The following is a 22709-nucleotide window of genomic DNA, read 5'->3' on the forward strand; positions in this document are numbered from 1 at the left end:
CTGTAGGGGATTTACAGTGATGTTGCCTAAGGTGGCTTAAAGGCAATTGGCCCCTTCTTTAGGCGGTTCCTAAAAGGGGCTGGATTGGGCGGGCTTATTGGGGCACGTGGAAGGGCCTCTTTCCTTCTGCCCTCAGAACCGAGCGGCGATAAGTCAGTATTGGTTTAAGCAGGGCCCACCGGAGGATCCTCTGGTGGGCCAGTCCGACACTGACAGGGGCCATTGACATTTTGCAAGGAGATGCTCTGTAATGACCTGCAGGCCCCATTTCCGGCCTGACATCGGGAGTTGTATATCAGTGATGCCTTATCCAGGCCTCTATATTACCTTCTTGTACACACATCAATGTAGGTATTCAGCACTCTGAATAAATGAGCTGTACAACAAGTACTCAATAACCTAATACTAGGCAAAAACAGCAAATCAGCCAATATCTATTCACAAGCAAAAATCTTTATTAATCATAAAAACATGGAGTTCTCTAGACATAAAATACATACAATCAGCAATGGTGGTCATGGTATACAATATGCATAGCTTGAATACCATTATTTCCTGTGTATATAACATTCCCAGTGGAAAAGCACAATACTGACCAGTACAGTATATAGGGACCACCGCACCCCGAGGCTGATCACCAGGCCATGACCCCAACCATTGCTGACTGTACATATTTTATGTATAGATTGGATAAACTTATGTTTCTTTGATTAATAAAGATTTTTTGCTTGTGAATAGATATCTTGGCAGTTTTCTACAGTATAATCTGTATAGTATTGATCCACCAACCTGTGCCCTAATACTCCCCAGATGGGATGAAATATAACCGGTGGTACAGAAATGTTATAGGAAGAAAATATAATATCCAAAATATCCACTTAAAGAATTTTTTTTTAATTTAGTACAAGTTGCAGCAGAAATGAAGTGTAACTATAACTCCCCCCTGCTTATTCCAAGTAGCAGTATATTGTTGCATTACCTCATGGGCGCCGGTAGATGGCAGTATAGCACCACAACCGCATTCCATGCTAAATCCATAATATCCAGGGAGGTCCATGGGGTTAACCCATTACACACCATAACATTAATACTATATTAATACTAAATTAATTATTTTATATTAAAATAAAATTAATTATATTAATTAATACTAAAACAAATAATACCAAACATAAACTACTCCGATCACTAAAAAGTGCATATTTTACATCGCAAACGTTAGGGCAGACACTCCCCTACTAGACAGCTTGTTGGGGGGCTTAAACATTAATAGACTTGTGTACCTCCAATCACTATCCAAGCAGCCCCGAACAGGTAACATGTTCCCTTGTACATTACTACCGACTACTGAAACAGACTCCGACCCCCCAGTTTTTCAGTTGTACCCGTCGAGCCCTCTGGACCCCAAGAAAACTTACTTGATCTTTGGTTTTTGATGAAGAAGAGTTTGAGTCTTTCCTTGAAGGTGTTTTCATTCACATAAAACTCGACTTGTACTCTGCAAGAAAGAAGAGGACATGAGATGAGAGATGACCACTGAGAGGGGCAAGAACGTGGATCTACCCCTGCACCCACCAAGACTGTATCAGGGAGATATCATAGCATCTCCTATGATACCCACCTACCCTTACTAGGGGGGTACTGAAGCTGGCATCCTTAATGGGACAATGACACTTATTAACCAGAAGCCATGGCATTTTAGGGGGCAAGACCTATAGTTATAAGCTCTGCTGATCTCCACTGCCATAAGTGCTATAAGTCACTGATCTCTTCTGAAATACTCTGCGCTGCAGAGGACTCATTACACAGTATCCTCTGCAGTCACATATTACAAATCATATTACATCCTATTCCTGAAACACTCTGTGCTCCAGATTATTATCAGACAGGACGCTGTGCACTTCTGTTTGGTCTGCGCCGTATTCACACCTCAGCGAGTCTCCAGAAAACACAATGTAAGCAGTAAGTGGCCGTGACTGATCTCTTCAGTCTGCTGGCTCCCCCTCCGCGCTTACAGGCAATTACTGCAATAAGATGTCAGGCCCCTGATTTCTCCGCAGATATCTGGAAACAAGTACAAGAAAGCAGCGGGCGCCTGCAGAAAGTGACCGCCATGTACATGGATCTGCAGAAACCAGACAATGTCTACACCGCAGGACAGGAGAGGGGGCTTATACACACGCAGTCACCTGAAAGCTTGTTTACCTGACAGCTATTCCCGAACCTATCCCCTTCCCAAAAGCTTACAGAAATATACCGTACTTTACTAATGTCATAATATTCCCCATCTGAGAGGTCCAGTCAATTAGTCACGGAGTAGTTATTATTTATACAGTTCTCCAAATTTCCTGCAGGGACAGAGTAAACTTCTGGCTGCCTGCAGTCACCACTAGAGGGAGCTCCGGAGCTTACTGCATACCTTTATACACTCACCCTTATGGCAAGTTCCTAAGTTTTCCCCAGTGATAAAAATTTGCAGAAACATTGCAATTATCCAATTTAAAATGGTTTACTTCCAGTAAATCAACAGCCTCAGCAAAATCTGGCAGTACCACAGAAGAGACTAGGGACAACCCCTTTAAGTTATAAAGGAAATGGTGTGATGTGATCCATGACAGTAATATCCGCAGTCAGCATGGGGTCTCGTAACCCAGCAGCTGCTATCCCAAGCTTTACACTATATATGGACTTACATATTCCCCATGTTTAGTCGCAACGATCGCACTCATAGAAATCCAAAATTTAAGAAAATCATTGGGAAGTCCTTGTCCTGATATTCTTACTGTTGGAGAGCGATCCCGTAGGTGAAGTTCCTTGTTTACATTCAGTGACAGCTGGGGGTGGGGGGGGGGATCACGTATAAGGGCAAGTGCTGGCGGCATCCCAATCACTTGGTATGAAAGTCACAGCAGGTCAGGGGGCGTTAGAAGCCCGTGGTCTTAAAGGGGAAGTTGTCAGGTTGTATTCAGGTCAAATTTGGATGGTAGCAAATGCAGCTTTAGTACGGGGGTACCAATTACTGACTTATATAGAATGAAATTTAATATAAATTAAATATAAAATACATTTGCCTGGAAATGCACTTAAAGTTTGGATATTGATTCTGCCCAATTATCTATCCCAGTAAGAGGCTGTAGTATGGAAGATACATTAGGACAACTTTGGCAGAGACTCAGCTTTCTGACATGGTCCTCAGGCGTCGCTGGCGTTTATATACACCATCAATCTCATGCTCTAAAATACCAAAAAATGACAAGCCGGAATCCAAAAAAACATGGCTGCCTCCATAGATCTGTCTAAAGGCTGCATGTGGAATTGCATCTGCTATAGTGAAGTGACTACGGCTGAGCTGCAATACCCCACACCACCTGTGGAGAGGCGTGGCACTATTTTTGAAAATTTTTTTCTTCTAATCTCGCCCCTCTGGCATTAGATTGTACCCGAGTAGACACCATGTAATGACGGTGGCCCTTTCCATGTCATCACCATAATAAGATGCTGCGTTTCCCTGTGACCCTCTGGAGAGAGATTAGCACATGATGTTTCCTGTAAGAACAATACAAACAGATCAATACGCAGCGTCACCAGCGAGATAATTCACGTGCCAGAGCGGAGAACAGAATGGGATGGGAGTGCGCCAATTTCACTAGAGGGTCGACTCAGGAGCCAGACTGCCAGAAAATCCATAAATGTCATAAATTCCCAAGAACAGAATAAAATAATAATAATAATAATAATAATAATAATAATAATGCTAATAGGCCACAGACACATCAGCCCATCCAGCTGGGGCCACAGGAGTATTCAACATCTCGGGACAGATTCATCAAAACTGGTGGCTATGGAAGTCATCCAAGAGATTACAGCTAGCAGTGTTATAGGGCCGACATTAATATGGGGGAAGAGACGGAAACTGTCAGTGTTATGGAGGATGAGACTGCGGCTGGTAATGTTATGGAGGATGAGACTGCGGCTGGTAATGTTATGGAGGATGAGACTGCGGCTGGTAATGTTATAGGGGATGAGACTGCGGCTGGTAATGTTATGGAGGATGAGACTGCGGCTGGTAATGTTATGGGGGATGAGACTGCGGCTGGTAATGTTATGGAGGATGAGACTGCGGCTGGTAATGTTATGGGGGATGAGACTACGGCTGGTAATGTTATGGAGGACGGGACTGCGGCTGGTAATGTTATGGGGGACGGGACTGCGGCTGGTAATGTTATGGAGGATGAGACTACGGCTGGTAATGTTATGGGGGATGAGACTGCGGCTGGTAATGTTATGGGGGATGAGACTACGGCTGGTAATGTTATGGAGGATGAGACTGCGGCTGGTAATGTTATAGGGGACGAGACTGCAGCTGGTAATGTTATGGAGGATGAGACTACGGCTGGTAATGTTATGGGGGATGAGACTGCGGCTGGTAATGTTATAGGGGACGAGACTGCAGCTGGTAATGTTATGGAGGATGAGACTACGGCTGGTAATGTTATGGGGGATGAGACTGCGGCTGGTAATGTTATGGGGGATGAGACTGTGGCTGGTAATGTTATGGGGGACGAGACTGTGGCTGGTAATGTTATGGGGGATGAGACTGTGGCTGGTAATGTTATAGGGGATGAGACTGTGGCTGGTAATGTTATGGGGGACGAGACTGTGGCTGGTAATGTTATGGGGGATGAGACTGTGGCTGGTAATGTTATAGGGGATGAGACTGTGGCTGGTAATGTTATGGGGGATGAGACTGCGGCTGGTAATGTTATAGGGGACGAGACTGCGGCTGGTAATGTTATGGAGGATGAGACTACGGCTGGTAATGTTATGGGGGTACAGATTGGTTTCACGAGTTTATGAATACCCCCCTCCCTAACATGCGCTCCCTATGGTCAGTGACTGTGTTAGATCCCCCTCCCTCCTTGCTGACTGCTCCGGTACAACCCATTGTCAGACAGCTGGATGCTATTAATTTGCTGTGATTTCCTCCTGGGAGGTGTAAGAGGAAGGCGCTGGATCGGTGACATGTCAGATATATTGTCAGGGAATTAGGAGGTGATTATGATTTGGCTGCGATACAGATCACGGTTGCCGAGAAACAAGGACATAGAATTAAAGGGATGCTGAGACGGGGCCGCAGCTCTGCTCTTGACATGGAAGACTGAGACTTTTCACTTGCATGTTGGATATGGCCGCCCCTTTAATAACTTCTCCCTTCCTGTTGTAAAAAGGAGACCTGGAGTCCATTAGTCAAGGGGGAAGTAACCTAAAAGAGACACGCCCCCAGAGCAAAGGTTACCGCCCCCTCGGCTGGTGACGCTATTCACATACAAACCCCCGAGGGCCGTATCTTGTGAATGGGTGGACGGATTTAAAAAAAAACAAGCACCAAATTGACCCAGAGAACAGCAGCTATCACATGATGTATGTTCACGTTGTTACCATTCAATGACTGCAGGCAGAGTTCCTAAAAACCCACCCAAATGCCGTGCAATAGCTTTACACGCCCCATCCGTTATTTTATAATCCGCTCCCCAGCGGTGACACATTCTGCCTGATTGTAATAAGTTATAATGACAAAAGGAATCCAGGAAAATTCCTTAATTGGTAAAAGCTTTAGCCAAACTCCGTTTCCCGTGATTCTAATTAATCCGGCTCGACGTCTCAGTGACTTCTGTGCTGCGGGGAAAGGGGGGAAATCAATGGTTAAATGGCCGTGTATTGTTCATACGATATTGTACCTGGGAGGTTTCTGCAGAAATAGGAGCTTCACATCCAAAATTTCCTACTAAGCAACAATACCACAAAATGTCAAATCTTACTATAGGAGCCTCAAATAATCCCAAACTATAGCGAAATAATCTTTACATACAGCGCCAAAATAATAGCAGCATGTAACCCCGACACACAGGAGCGAAATCATATAGGGCTCAAATAATGCCCATTCCAATATAGTGCTCAAAGTATAGTGCTTAACCCCTTCACGACTGATATATATATATATATATACATACACATGTCCTATATGCATATGCCCCGTGCAGCTTTCAACAGCTATATCTCCTGAACCCTGGCACCTAGAAACACAATCTAGGGGTCATATTAAATAGTAGTCATAGTAGAATCGACTACTGTAATAGGGTATATTGTGCAGTAATGCACAGATATCCACCATTAAAAGTTGTACTAAAAAAAATGAAGATTTTTATGTACAGCTTTCTATTTCAGATTATAAATTAATTAATGTTAAAGTTTGTATAAAAAGTTATACAATTTTCCAAAACTCTTTCTGTATCAATTTCTCACACATTTCTAGATCTCTGCTTGCTGTTATTCTATTTAAAGCTTCTATGTTTAATCCCAGTGGACATAGATCTGACCATGGTCACACAGGTGCGCGTGTAATAACGAGCTGTGCACCTGTGTGACCATGGTCAGATTTCTGTCCACTGGAAGAAAACATAGAAGCTTTCTACAGAATGACAGCAAGCAGAGATCTAGAAAACCGTGAGGAATTGATACAGAAAGTATATTGGAAAGTTGTATTAAAAAAATTGTTACAAACAGCAACATTAATTTGCCGAAATAGGAACACCACTTTAAGGCTACATTCACACTGCCGTTGCCCGCCCGTACCGTACCGTAGCGGGCAACGACAGTGTACGGGGAGAGGAGGAGGAGGAGGTGAGCGCAGCTCACCCCCGCCCCTCTCCATAGCAACCTATGGCGCACGGCGCCGTATTACGGGAAAAGATAGGACATGTCCCGTAGGGTGCCGTGCGCCCATAGAAGTGTATGGGGGACGTATATCGGCCGTATATACGTCCCCCATACGTTCGTGTGAATATAGCCTTAGAGTGGATTTCTTCAGTTCTGTTAAGCATCCATACCTCATATCATATTAAAGGAAATCTACCACTAAGATCAAGGATTGTAAACCAAGCCCACCGACATACTGATATGTGCCCACTGTGTCAGGGTCTGCGCTTCTTTAAGCTTCCTATGCCCTTGTTTTTAAGAAAAAAAAGGCTTTAAAATTATGCAAATGAGCCTGAGGGGCTCCATAAACACCTATGGAGTGCGGACCCCCTCGGGCTCAATTGCATAGTTTTAAAAGCCTTGTATAAAAATCTGGGAATAAGAAGCTAAACAAAGAGCGGATCCTACCAGAGGGGGTGCACACCAGTATGTCAGTGTGACTGTTTTACAATCCTTTATCCTGATTGTGGATGTCCTTTAAAAGGGAAGACTCTCCTTTTTAATATAACACCAGAACTGTGTCCCTAGGTGCCTGGGATCAGGAGCTATAGGCGTTTGAAGTTCCCCCCTCAGCTGCCTTCAGCCGGAGACAGAATATAGAAGAAGCTGCAGGAGACTTTCACTGTGCAGAAGTACTTGCACCCCCGGCATCTGTAGCTCTCACATGTCATAAAAACAAACACTTTGTTAAAAACTTTATTTAGTAATATGTGAATTACCTGCAGAGGCTACTGGGGCGTGGAGTAGCTTTAGCTCCGGCCAGGATAGTACACGCCTCCGCAGGTAATTTACATATTTTTAAATAAAGTTTTTAACAAGTTAGGTTCCGGGATTATTATATTACAGATTAGGGCAGATGCAGCAGGAGGAGTCTACCATCTGATTTACTTCTGATAATAGATTCCTCATGGTAGGTTTCCTTTAAACAACGGTAACATATAACATACGGTTCTCTAATAATACCGCCATATAGTCGTCAAGAAATCCCAGCATATTGTTCTTAAAGAATAGCCACGAACCGTCCTCAACTACCATCACCATGTATTCCCCAAACAATGGCGCAGTCCACTTCTCAAACAATAGCTCTCTACATCATGTGACCAAACGAGAACGTCTATACCGCCATATGCTAAATCCACAGAAAAATCTAGAAAAAAAAACTGTGCAGAAACTAAATCATTGTGAAATGGACCTGGTACCAGAGCCCGAATACATGGCCCCTTGTGTTATCTCATGGAATCAACCCCATCTTAATTTTACAGATAGCCGCCCTTTAAATCTGTGCAAAAAAAAGGAACATGAAATTATACGCCGCCGCTCATTTGCATTAAATCTAACGAGACGCAGCGGAGGCAAATCAGCGACAATTGTCAGTAGGACCTCCACGCTGCGCACAGTCTAAGCCGTGCATTATGGGGGAAGAATAACAAGACCCCCAGAGAATTATTGTGTCATTTCTAGCCGGCCACAGGGGATTGTCATAATGCAGGTAACAGATCCTGTACTGCAAAGTACTACATCACTCGTACTGTACTACTACCACCTACATCTATTATCAAAAGTCCATTCTAACAGGGGAAGGGGGGGAGGGGGTTGCGGTTGTTGGAATGAACTCTGGAGGACCCCGTAAGTCCATGAGCTACAAGGTCGCGCCCACGAAGTTAACCATCAGTGTAATACTTCATTCCCTCAGTTGGTGGCGCTGCAGGGAAACTACACTTCCTGTCAGCTTCATCCATTATGATTGCCGGGATCGGTAGGCGATGTGTAAAATTAGACCCCCCCCCCAAAAAAATAGAAAACTTGTATTATGGCATGAATCGCCAATATCAGATAGGTGAAGGCCCGATAGATAGCAGGAATAACCACAGTGTAGTGGTAGTGAATGGTACTGCAGCTCACTCACTTTTTGTCATCCCAATATTACACCGAGGTTATAATTCATGTGACCCACTAGGGATATGCCAATCTAAGTCGGGCCCTTCCCCGATGGTCGGCTACTAAGCCACTTTGTCATTCTGTATCATGCCCGAGTAGATATTATATGTTAAGTTAATATATTAGTATAAAAGATGTTATAATTGTACAGTAGGTTCGCAGCGGTGCAGTAAATGAAGCCTCTATATATAACCGCCTATTGTACTGTACTGTATTCATCAGGAGAACACTCCGCTCCGCTAATGGACCCCATATCTGAGGAGCTCATGGCAGTATATAAGGGGGGGGGGGGGGGGGGGGGGCTCGCTGCGGCTGGAGCTTCCCACACACCCTGAGTCAGTGCAGCCCCCAGGAGACCCCGCTGTGTGTACTCCGGGGGCTGCTCCATGCACAGAGGTGGAGGACTGACATGCGGATACATTGCGGATAATATCCTTCCTGACTGGAGGGCCCCCAAACAAGCATGCCGAAATTGGGAATTTAAATGGGGTTGTGTGTAGGCGCCACAAAATTGTCTAGCAATAAATGTTATGGTTTGTAAAGTTCTACAACACTTTCTGTATCAATTCTTACAATTTTGTAGAACTCTGCTTGCTGTCATTATATCCCTGGGATATAACGAGCCGTGCACCTGTGTGACATCCCATGACCAGGGATATAACGAGCAGTGCACCTGTGTGACATCACATGACCAGGGATATAACGAGTCGTGCACCTGTGTGACATCCCATGACCAGGGATATAACGAGCAGTGCACCTGTGTGACATCACATGACCAGGGATATAACGAGTCGTGCACCTGTGAGACATCACATGACCAGGGATATAACGAGCCGTGCACCTGTGAGACATCCCATGACCAGGGATATAATGAACAGTGCACCTGTGTGACATAACATGACCAGGGGTTGGTTTATATCCACAGGAAGTGGAAAAACATGAAGCTCCTCTAGGGTGCGTTCACATGTTTAGTTTTTCAGATGCAGTTTCCAATGTCCAAACCAGGAGTGGAGTGAAAAGAGTGTAGGAGCCACACTACTCAATGATACATTTGCAACATCCCCCACTGGGTCCTAGCCTTTTTCTATGGCTGAAGGCAGCCGGGGTCCTGATCAGCGGAGTGGCTGGCTAGTGCGGCCTAGCGCACGGCGATGGTCATGGGGCTTGGTAACAGTAGTGGAGGCCTCGTCCACAGCCTGGCAAGTCTCCTGGGTGTAAGAAAATGGAGGGATCCCTGGTGTTGGTGAGGGGGGCGCCCTTGCTGGTATACAGCCTGGCACAGGGATCACTCAGAGGCAACGTTGCTAAAACATAACTTACATTCCTTTATTGGAACCGGGAAATTGCCACATCAGCAGCAAACTTCAGCTGGGTAGAGCTGGCTGGTTGGATCTTAGGTCCTCAGGAAGATGTCCACACAGCCTGGAGATACTGCTTCAGGCTGGGGTAGGGGAGGAGCAGAGTAATGGTGGAGCTCTGCTTTGGGCCTGGTCTCCTGACAGGAGAAGGTGTCGGAGCAGGACGCCACAGACACCTCCTTGGATCTCCATAGCAAAAAGACCTCTAGAAGACGAACCTGGAACTTTCCACTCACAAGGGGTTTTATAAACTCCCATTGTGAGGTGGCAGCTCGCTTATCCAACCAGCTTGCATTACCACGATCCCACACTGGAGGCCCTCAGTGAGCTGACCACTCACACAGACAAACCTTTGGCATAGAGAGGGATTGGTGTTTGGCAACACCTGATTAATCCTTGCATTGGCAGGGGTGTTGCACATTCTCACCCATTATGATCCACTCATGCTTTTGGCTCTGAAAACTGCATCTGAAAAACTGAACAGCAAGCAGTGATATAGAAAAAAACTGAGGATTTGATACACAAAGTATATTGGAAAGTTGTAAAAGTAATGTTTAATTTGCTGAAATGTGAGGTAGCGTCTCTATGGATTTATGGTAGTCTGTAGCCCATGTGGGTCATCACAAAATGTTATTTATTCTGGTGGCAGGTTCACAGAGTGACATGAAAGATTGCTGCCAACATATAGGCTTTATTACCCCCGGGTGTAGACTTACCATGGCATGTGGGTGAGGTGAAAGTGGGGGTGCACTAGTTGTAGGAGACAAGATAAACATGGCTGTTCTCACCCCAAAAACAAACATTTATAACTTGGGTTTTACTAAACTGTAATACTGGTCCCGGCCACTTCCCAGGAGTGGCGCTGTTTCTGGAAGAGAGCAGCCATGTTAATCCCGTCTCGCACACCCTCTGACCAGCGATTGATGCTGGAGTATTGTTGCAGGTGGGTGATCATGCCGTGCAGTCAACTCACTGTGAATAGGATCTGTCAAGACTGAACTCCTCCGAATAATTCCTACAGCACAGAGCGGGGAGAGAAAAACAGCAACACAGTCACATCGACATCAACAGGGGGAGCTTACCACCCAGCTTTCCTAAAGAAGCCCCAGCTTTCCTAAAGAAGCCAATGACTATTTTACCCATGCAGAGTGAAATCCATCAGCAGGGAAACTACATACTATACATTGGGCAGGTGTCCTCACACTGCTGTGCTCTTAGTCCTCTGCACTCCTCCAGCTGATGCCATTTTAACTAAAAAGCCAAAGAGGGCTGTGGATCAGCTCAATGCAGAGAGCTGAGAACAGCAGTGTGAGGTTCTGCCCCTGGGATAAAAATCCATATTTCACAGTCCTGCTGCTACTAATAACACACACAAGGGTTTGATCACACCTGCTGACAGTTTCCCTTTATACTTTTCCATCAGCTTTGTCGTCAGTAGACTGACAACCAATAGGCCTCAGGCATGCAAATCGTATTCATGTGCGTCCTTTACATGCACAATGCATCATGCAAAGCAGCCATTATCAGCAGCAAAGAGTCACCCTTTCAGCATGACCGCGGTGGTATACCCATCATCTATAGAGGAGGTGACAGAAACTGGGGCAACAAGTTACCAATGTGGGCACCATTCTCTGCGGTATCGCACTTCAGCTCCATTCACTGACATGAAGCAGATGTACGGATGTGACGCCCACACAAATTACTTTAATTTTTTTAAATTGAGAGACAGCCCCATTAAGGTGGCCTCCCATTAGCTATGTGGATGGGGAAGCTGGTTAGAAGCTGTATTGGCTTATCACCCAGCTTTCCTGGGAGCAGGATTACAATGTGCAGAGGAGATGGATATTAGTACATGTATACAGCATTGCTCTGGCTATAGACCCGCTGTCACTATAGCGCACAATGTGCCCCCTGCCGCCTGATTGTTATAATAATTTGCTGTCACAGATGTGATGGATACGCGGCGGTGGCACCCGGTGGGCCGCCTGCCCCCGCACGGAGCTGTAATTGTCAGGGCTTTGTATGCAGATGGCGGCTCATGTACGTCACGGACCACAGCGCTGCCCCTTTATATATGGAAAGAAATCTGAAATATCATAATCCCACATCATAACCAGAGAAAATGAGGGCTCTGGGTATAGGAGCGCACGGAGGGGAAAGCACGTCACTGGCGCCACTAACACTATGGATGGCGTCAGCCGACGCACACAACTTTATTGACAATTTAAGTGCCCTTTAATGGGGCGACAGCCCTTTAATTACGACAATAGCTTCTTGGTCTATCATTTAGAGAGGAGAAAACATAGCTAGGACCCCAGAAACTTGGGAGAGGCAGGGCCCCATAGCAGAATTCTGAATTGGGCCCCCTTCTTGCTTAAAAATAGACATATATATATATATATTACACTCACCGGCCACTTCATTAGGTACACCTGTCCAACTGCTCGTTAACACTTAATTTCTAATCAGCCAATCACATGGCGGCATGTAGCGGCATTTAGGCATGTAGACATGGTCAAGACAATCTCCTGCAGTTCAAACCGAGCATCAGTATGGGGAAGAAAGGTGATTTGTGGCCTTTGAATGTGGCATGGTTGTTGGTGCCAGAAGGGCTGGTCTGAGTATTTCAGAAACTGCTGATCTACTGGGATTTTCACGCACAACCATCTCTAGGGTTTACAGAGAATGGTCCGAAAAAGAAAAAACAACCAGAGAGCGGCAGTTCTGTGGGCGGAAATGCCTTGTTGATGCCAGAGGTCAGAGGAGAATGGGCAGACTGGTTCCAGCTGATAGAAAGGCAACAGTGACTCAAATCGCCACCCGTTACAACCAAGGTAGGCAGAAGAGCATCTCTGAACGCACAGTACGTCGAACTTTGAGGCAGATGGGCTACAGCAGCAGAAGACCACACCGGGTGCCACTCCTTTCAGCTAAGAACAGGAAACTGAGGCTACAATTTGCACAAGCTCATCGAAATTGGACAGTAGAAGATTGGAAAAACGTTGCCTGGTCTGATGAGTCTCGATTTCTGCTGCGACATTCGGATGGTAGGGTCAGAATTTGGCGTCAACAACATGAAAGCATGGATCCATCCTGACTTGTATCAGCGGGTCAGGCTGGTGGTGGTGGTGTCATGGTGTGGGGAATATTTTCTTGGCACTCTTTGGGCCCCTTGGTACAACGCCACAGCCTACCTGAGTATTGTTGCTGCCCATGTCCATCCCTTTATGAGCACAATGTACCCTGTAACATCTGATGGCTACTTTCAGCAGGATAATGCGCCATGTCATAAAGCTGGAATCATCTCAGACTGGTTTCTTGAACATGACAATGAGGTCACTGGACTCAAATGGCCTCCACAGTCACCAGATCTCAATCCAATAGAGCATCTTTGGGATGTGGTGGAACGGGAGATTCGCATCATGGATGTGCAGCCGACAAATCTGCGGCAACTGTGTGATGCCATCATGTCACTATGGACCAAAATCTCTGAGGAGCTTCCAGCACCTTGTTGTATCTATGCCACAAAGAATTGAGGCAGTTCTGAAGGCAAAAGGGGGTCCAACCCGTTACTAGCATGGTGTACCTAATAAAGTGGCCGGTGAGATATATATATATATATACATACATACACATACATATATATATATATATAAAATGGTGCACATCCTTCCATTGTCAGATCAGATGCCGGGGCCCCCTGACACTGTGCGCCCCATAATGTCTGCTATGGCTGCTACCGCTGTAATAACACACCTGTACTAAATCCACCTCTCCTACCATAAAAGAGATCTGAGAGAACAACTTCATTTATTTTGGCGACCCCTTCTCTCCATTTGGTTGGGGGTCCCATATCTTTAGCTTGTACCTATCAGACTTTTAAAGGCCACAAGTTGTGAATATCCCTTCAATTTCAAAGCAATATTTAATGGCCTCCATGACAAGTTACCTTAAAAATCACACAACCCATGTAAAAACATGAAGATGACCTAGTCTTAAAGGGGTTTCCTAGCCTTAAAGGGGGTCTGACCACTTAATAAGGGTCTATGGGTGCTACATGAACGCATACATCATTCACTTTTATGAGAACGCCCCTTTAAAAAAAAACCACAATCCGGATCTGTTTATCAATCTAATAAGATTTTTGTTGATCTGGTTTGGTAGGACAACATGGCCGGGAGAAACACTTTACACTGGGAGTCACAGGGATGTAGCGGTAGATGTAATTAGGGGGCAGTAATTTAATAACGAATGTTCTGATAGGAAACTCCTTTCCTATCCTGAAGCGAGGTCCATCACACATGGGAATCTACAGCCCAATGTGACATCTGCCGTCTCTCCTCCCCAATATCTACAGGGTATAGAAAATCTGCAGCCACCTGGAAACCATCAGCAAGGAGGACGGCAGCCGATAAGCAATAGTAATAGGACTTTCATTTTATCCCAGATCCGGTTCCTGGCTTGCGGATATAGGTATAGATATAGAAGAGCCTCAGGGAATCTTGTAGATCTGGCAATTACACCTTGTTGATGGTTTCCATCTTCTGTGTAATAAGATAAGTGAAAACGACAAGGGTCACTACTACCAATTTGTTAGATTTTGACATGTTTACAATTTACAAGGCTCCTGTATAATGTATATAGAAATGTACTCAGGGATATTATAGGAGGGGCCGTACTCCTGCTGATTATGGGGGGAGGGGGAGTGTTCACTTAAAGGGAACCTGTCAGCACATTTGCACATATACAGCCAGTGACAGGTTTCCATAGAGCTCTGTTAACTATATGACCCCTTTCTTTTAGCTAAAAATTGTTTAGCTTACATCCACATAAATCACCTTTTATCTTATATTACCATATTTTTTGGCCTATAAGGCGCACCAAAAATCCTTTAATTTTCTCAGAAATCAAAGGTGCGCCTTATAGGCCAGTGCGCTTTATATATGGACTTATACAGAAATGTACTACAGACAAGATGTACTGTACATTTACCAGTGTTTAATAGCTCCATCCCCAGAAATGTCCTGCACCTTCCCACACAGTATACAGGGTCCCTGGCTCCTGAAGTGCCCTGGCACCACAACTAACATTGTGCCCATCCTGCCCTCCCCTAGCACGGAGAGACCGGAGCTGCCATAGTGCCGACCACCAGGCAATCATCATCATCATCAGTAACCAATCCCCCATACCTGACAGCCCTGTAACAGGGGAAAGAGAAGGAGCCACAGGGAACCCCACAGAAATAACAGGAGAAGGGGCAGAGGGAGACCGCTTAACCCCTGCTGCATCACCCTGCATTAACCCCCAGCAGCCCATACCTCTGAGATCGGAGCTCTCTGACACGCTGAAGGCAAGTTTCCCGGGAAGTGTAGCTGGCTTGAACTGTGCACAGGTCTGCCACCTGCTGGTCATTTTTAGGTACTGCATTTGACCCTGCGCCTTATACTCCAGTGCGCCTTATAGGCCAAAAAATACCTGTCATCATGTCATCAGATGGGGGCAGACGAGTGACATCATCTCAGGTACTTTAGCCTCTTAACAATAGCAAACTGAACCCCATGCATGTATCTGACCACATGAAGTCACAGCAGCCTCCATGGACTTCTACTCCTCTCCATCCTCCATGGAGGCTGCTGAGATTTCATGTAATCAAATACATGGTGTACAGTTTGCTATTCTTAGAAGGCTAAAGGACCTGCATTATGTCACATGTCATGAATGTAACACAACGCACCCAGTAAAAAGATTGACACAATATTTCCCATCTGTACATAGAGCTTTATATGTCTGTAGTTGAATATTAGCAGACGCTCCCTAAGTACAAGGAGGCAGGGCAGGGATTTGAAGAGACACAGAGCTGTCAGTCAGAATAATGGGCGTGGTTCACTGGCAGCCTGAGGGATGAGAAGAGTCACAGATACCAGACAGGAGTCACAAAAGCTAATTTGCATATCAGAAATAAGTCTGTAAAGGTACAGGTGATATGGGGAGGACTTGTAACCCTTTATCAGCAGGCATTGTTACTCAGGGGGGGGGGGGTCAAAATCTGGTGACAGGTCATCTTTTAAAGGGTTTTACCCACAAAACAAGCTATATCGTATCCACAGGATAAGGTCCGACTTGCTGATCCGTGGGGGTCCAGCTCCATCGTCATACTCCAGCTCTATAGAGATGAATGGGACAGCAGGCCATGTGTGGCGGCTGCATTTTGTGGAGCGACGAGGAGGGCGATCGGGGGTTCATTGGACCCCCCGCTCTCTTTACCTGTGGGAGTATCATCACCATGACCCCACAGTCAGCAAGTTAGGCCCCATCTTATGGATAGGGCCTCATTTGTTTCAAGGGAAAACCCCTTTAAGCAGTTAATATTCCTGCACTGCCCCCAGTGGAGAAGTGAAGCATTGCACAGATCCTATTTGAATTGTATGTAACACATAGATGAAAGATGGAAACTGTTCTCTATGAGTCAAGTGTTGCAGACCCGTGTTCTCATCTCTGGGGGTCTGTGAGGGGGAACAGTGTCTTCCAGAGTCCTAGTTCTTATGATGGTTATACCTGATTGATACAAACCCCAGATCAGCCATTGCTGTGATGCTGATGTATAGTGAATAGTACACGACTCGGCAGTATACATTATATCATCACTCATGCCGGGATATAAGACAATGCAGAGACATGGAGGCCGAAATGACTCAGAGCCTGGAGCTGGGGGAAGAACTGCAGATACATTGTAACATCTCCATACAACACCAGGATTTATATACTGATTCCATAACCTTAGGATAGATGATCAATATCGGATTGATGCTCACATTATAGCGGTATAATGTGATTATGAGCCCCGGTGATTGCTGCTAACCCTTGCAGACCAATAATGGGAATAATAGTAAATAGATGGGGTCTCGGGGTTCACGGCATCTTCTTGCTTTATAGGAGATAAAAAAAAAAAAATCAGAAACCAAAAACAGAAATTTGCTCTGCTCCCTCATCCACCCGTGTTCACACCTGGTCCTGTAGCTGGGCCGTTTCTCCTTGTGGGGGGTGATAGAACAATTGGGGGCATTAGAAGGCAGCCCTGTAGTAGCATAAAGTGTCTTCCGTCATGTGTCCACCTGTCAAAACTACACCCCTCCCTCCGAGTTATTCCAGGAATGTGTCCCCTACACATGTTACTACACACATCCCCCTGCCTGACATGTCCGACACCCATCGCATTCTCTCACCCAATTGTCTACTTCTCATCCCATAGAGCAAGGGATTCTGGGAGAAAATTCAAGAAGCACTGGATGTGACAGTATGTAACAGCAAATTGATACTCCAGTCACATCCATAGCTGCAGCCATTTGAGATGATAGAACGGTAGATAAATAATTGCACCTCTGGATGTAAGTATAAGAAATTATATGAAAAAATAGATAGATGATTGCACCTCTGGATGTGACTGGAGTACTAGAGGTGATATAACATTAGACACATTATTAGACACATTAGATAACATTAGATACTCCAGACACATACAGAGCTGCGAGATCTGAGATAATATAATGGTAAATAAATCATTGAAGCTTTGGATGTTACTGGAGTATCACAAATAATAACAATTGATAAATGATTACTGCTCGAATGTGACTGGAGTATCAGAGATAATCTAATGGCAGTTATAAGACTGCTGCTCTGGATATGACCATAGCATCAGATGGCAAAGACAAGACACTCTAGATGTGACTGGAGTATCAGAGATGATCTGATGCCCCTACAACAATATTGGTTAAGGGTTCAATTGAAATCAGATCTCAGAGCTTATATTATGACCTATAGCAAAGTAGAAGCTCTGCTCCAGTTGTCTGGCATAAAATCCCTGATCGTTATCTCTGATAAACCTTACATATGTCCCACATCTATCAAAGGAATTTCTCTTACTGAGCGCTATCAAGGAAATTTTCTCACTTGGGGTTCATTCACACAAACGTAATTGGCGCAGCATATCGGTCTCCATTGACGCCTATGGCGCCCGGTCACATATATCCACACACAATTTTGGCTTGTATACACTTTACAGACGTAATATACTGTATATACACATAATTACCAGCAGTTACTGACATACACAATGAGATCTACTTACTGATGTATATACACACGGACTTACTGTATATTAGGTTACTGACACACCATATATATCCATAGTGACACAGTGATCGCCTATTGCCACATACTCCAGCTGTGTACTACTAATAACATACTAGTGTGAATGCGGCCTAAGAATATGGCTGTGTGTAGGTCGGGAAGAGAGGAACCACTAGGACCTATGACAGGTCTGGGGCCCAGATATCTGGACTGGGAGGTATCATCAGTAATTAGGATCATAAATGAAGTTATAGTTATGAAGTCTGGTCCTGGTCGGTCTGTATTGTACATCACAACGGAAAAAAACAATATCAATATCTTCTTAATATTTCTGCTTGATAAGAAAGTTTCAGGACAGATCAATGACCAATCTGTGCTGATGGCACGGGCTGAATACTGATGTGGGAGAAGACTCTGCAGGGACCGGAGAGACCCAAAAACTGCAGGGGATGGGGGGGGGGGGGGGCTCAATCACAGTGATCCTATAATAAGGCTACAGGACGCTCATAAGGGACACTGAAGTCAGCACGGTCTCCTGTGTAAGCAATGATAAGACACCAGGGGCGACTTTATAGATATCTAATAATGGGTTTAAATAACAAATATGCATAATTATTTAACTTCTAGGGTACTTTAACCCTATGTTGTCTGATTGATCCTACCATGTACTGCCATACTACAGTATGGCAGTATATGAGGATTTTCCACATCATCTATTCATTACAATGTGCACATTTGAGCTGAGAGCTGAGCTGGGAGCTCAGTGCTGACAATCTCTCAACCTCCCGGCTACTGCACCTGAGGATGAAACTTAACTCTCGGACGGCCGCGTGTCACTGAAAATGGCTACGCGTGTCAGCACTGACACGCGTGTCATAGGTTCGCCATCACGGATGTAAAAGAAAGTAGCTGCGAGTGATGGATTTTTCTGCAGTGCCTCCGCAGGGCAAACAAGGTATTACACACTTCCAGGAGACCTGGAGTCCTCCAGTAGTCCTTCCCTGCTCTGACTAATAGTTGATGGTCTTGTACAATGAAGCCTCAAAGCAAGTCCTTAATTCCTTCTTGTGGTATTTGGAAATGTGGGTGCAGGTCTCCTTTAACATCTTTCTCTTTCCTTCCGTTCCATGAAATATTTATGCACATTTCTCACTTGTAGCGACGGCCTGAAATCTGAGATTAGAAACCACCCACAAACTGCAAGCGGAGAAAAGAACAATTGCAGATCGTCTAATGGGGTGTAATGGGGTGTCAGGAAAAGACAGTAACACTACAAGGGGCAGCAGCTGGGGGGCTGCGATTATTGGGTTAGATCAATGCCGCTCGTGTGGTAATGTCAAGGCACTGCTGGTTTTAGGATACTATGTGTGTTCTTGTGTTACCTCTGATGTTTAGACTGTGTAAATCTTCGCCTCTGGGGTTGTTGTTCTCTCCCAATTTATCAAGGCTTCGCAGTTTTCCAGGGTTTCACTGCTCTTTTTAATTCAAAAAGAATGGTTTACTGAACCCAGAAGCTGTTGAGTCCCGTCCGCTGCAAAATCCTGTCGCTTTCTAGTACCATCTCGAGTCCTGCAGAGAATGGGGACTCAAAAGTTTTGGGATCCCACAGGGGATGGGACTCATCTGAAGCCCATCATGGTATCCCGCAGAGGATGGGACTCCTCTATAGCCCATCCTGGTATCCCGCAGAGGATGGGACTCCTCTATAGCCCATCCTGGGATCCCGCAGAGGATGGGACTCCTCTGGAGCCCATCATGGGGTCCCGCAGAGGATGGGACTCCTCTGGAGCCCATCATGGGGTCCCGCAGAGGATGGGACTCCTCTATAGCCCATCCTGGTATCCCGCAGAGGATGGGACTCCTCTATAGCCCATCCTGGGATCCCGCAGAGGATGGGACTCCTCTATAGCCCATCCTGGTATCCCGCAGAGGATGGGACTCCTCTATAGCCCATCCTGGGATCCCGCAGAGGATGGGACTCCTCTATAGCCCATCCTGGGATCCCGCAGAGGATGGGACTCCTCTATAGCCCATCCTGGGATCCCGCAGAGGATGGGACTCCTCTATAGCCCATCCTGGGATCCCGCAGAGGATGGGACTCCTCTATAGCCCATCCTGGGATCCCGCAGAGGATGGGACTCCTCTATAGCCCATCATGGGATCCCGCAGAGGATGGGACTCCTCTATAGCCCATCCTGGGATCCCGCAGAGGATGGGACTCCTCTATAGCCCATCCTGGGATCCCGCAGAGGATGGGACTCCTCTATAGCCCATCCTGGGATCCCGCAGAGGATGGGACTCCTCTATAGCCCATCCTGGGATCCCAGAGAAGATGGGAATCAAAATAATAATAATTCTTTAATTATATAGCGCCTACAGATTACACAGCGCTTGCTAAAACGGTCCCTGAAAAACAAAGTCATGGGATCCCCGCAGAGGATGGGACCCTGCAAGATTTTTACCTTTTTGATTCCCATCCACCTTCGGGTCCTGTTCCTGCTGTGGAATCCCAGAAGACGAGCATCAGATGTTAATACTTTAGGGGGGTTAAGTGAACTTTGCAACAAATGCCCATCATATTTTCTGCGGGCATCTTGCTTACGCCTATATAGAAGCTGAAAATTTGACTCCCACTGAGCTAAACAATTACTTCTTATGAGTCTTCCTCTAGTCATGGAGGAAGGACAAGCCTCACATGTGGTCTCCAAGGGGTTAATATTGATAGAGGATTCTCTTAGCTATTAGTACAATCAGTTTTTCTCTCATTGACATGGAAACTCCTGCCTGTGTGGCTTCCTCCGCACTGTGGTTGCCGGGTCTACTGGTCTGGAATGATTTCCTGGGGATCGTGAGAGGCAACAATGTGATCAATATCTGATCAATATCGTTATGAACAGTTTATTCCACAAGCAGATTCCACAAACTACAGTACCAGGGCCTGGGGTGATATTCAATACCTGATACTAGTAAAAATGGAGCTCAGTTTCTAGGCCTCTGGGGTCTAATGTGACCTATAGGTTTCTGAATTTCAACCCTATATAATATAAACCTAGTTGAGGTGGCATCTGGCCAAGTTAGCCTAAAACCCCTCTATGGATACACCTTCACTAAATCAAGTTACAAATGACCAAGTAGTGGTAGGGTAGCTCCTCCAAAACGCTTCAGGGTTGAAGAGGGGGGGGGGGGGGGGGTCACTATGAAGTGTCATGGAGTGATACCTCCATATGTCAATGGGTGGTGCCTTCAGCAATCATCAGAAATGTGGGACATCACCAAAAGCTTTAAGGGTCAACAGTGCAACTCCAGCAAGTATCAGAAACATGGTGGGTTCCTTTAAACAAACTTGGAGTGGGGTTGGATTTGCCTCCAACAGATATTAAAGGTATGGAGGGTCACTAATATATGCCACGGATAGGGGAGAATTAGGGAAACTCAAAGTTGGGGGGACACCTATAACAGGAGCCAATGATGACAAGGTCCATCAACAAGAGTTAGAGATGAGGGATCACCAAAGAGAGGATTCGGGTACTGTGAGCTGTTTCATAGATACCAGGGATCAGTCCAGAGCTCCATGAAATTGCTACGATCACCCTTCAATTATCGGGTTCCCACTACAGAGTCATCACCTGTACGGCTATTACCTCCGCACAACACAACCTCCTGGGGGTAATTGTTGGCACGGAGATTCTCTGGAAGCATCATGAGAATTACCAATTATGACCCCCGTTCCCTGTGTGGAGATGGTGATAGGTCCTATTATTTCTACAAGCGGGTGTCCCTTGTACCCAGGTGTAGTGGGTTCTATAATAACATAAATAAGAGGGGGACATACCCAGATTCCTGACAGTTTCTTCCGGATCAGATCTATTCTCATCCGGTCCCTGAATAAGACCCAAGATTTCCTCCTGAAGGGACGTCATTCGGAATCCAGGTTGCTGTGGCAACATATAATCAATAAGATTGTGTAACCGGACCATATCCTTCCAAGGGGTAAACCTTATCCTACAGGACAGAGGCTGCAAGGGTCACGTGTGGGGAAGTGGAGGATTACAAGGTTTGCTATGATGAATATCTATATCTGCCAAAATTGTGTAAAATTTTCTTACAGTTCACCCCAACCCACAGATATGGACACAGCAAACCATCCTGACCACCATGTGTGTACTGACTAATCCTGAACTCTACCCCCCACACAGTATGGGTCCCCCTTAGTAAGTGGGCTTCACCATCACATACATAAAAATATTAATAATTCTTTATTTATATAGCGCACACAGATTACGCAGCGCGGCACAGAACTTGTCACATCAGTCCCTGTCCCCAATGGGGCTCACAATCTAATCACCTACCAGTATGTTTTGGAGTGTGGGAGGAAACCGGAGGACCCAGAGGAAACACACGCAAACATGGAGGGAACATTCAAACTCTTTGCAGATGTTGACCTGGGTGGGATTCGAACCCAGGACCCCAGCGCTGCAAGGCTGTAGTGCTAGTCACCGTGCCGCCCATACATTTGAACCCAAGATGATG

At 45.6% G+C, this 22709-nt stretch overlaps 1 protein-coding gene across 9 annotated transcripts in view; it reads right to left on the reverse strand.

The window, feature by feature from the left end:
- KCNT1 (potassium sodium-activated channel subfamily T member 1) overlaps window positions 1-22709 on the reverse strand; it is a 131536-nt gene that overhangs the window by 34622 nt on the left and 74205 nt on the right. For 6 of the 9 annotated variants that reach the window (XM_072124637.1, XM_072124639.1, XM_072124640.1 and 3 more), the window contains exon 3: window positions 1419-1498. In XM_072124637.1, coding sequence (XP_071980738.1) covers window positions 1419-1498 — 80 coding nt within the window. Of the gene's footprint in view, window positions 1-1418; window positions 1499-2693; window positions 2786-11025; window positions 11068-22709 lie in introns of those variants that run through there. The other 3 variants (XM_072124641.1, XM_072124643.1, XM_072124646.1) reach the window with 2 other exon arrangements.

This window comes from Engystomops pustulosus, chromosome 9 (assembly GCF_040894005.1).
Source record: "Engystomops pustulosus chromosome 9, aEngPut4.maternal, whole genome shotgun sequence".
In the NCBI taxonomy this organism is placed as follows: Eukaryota; Metazoa; Chordata; class Amphibia; order Anura; family Leptodactylidae; genus Engystomops; species Engystomops pustulosus.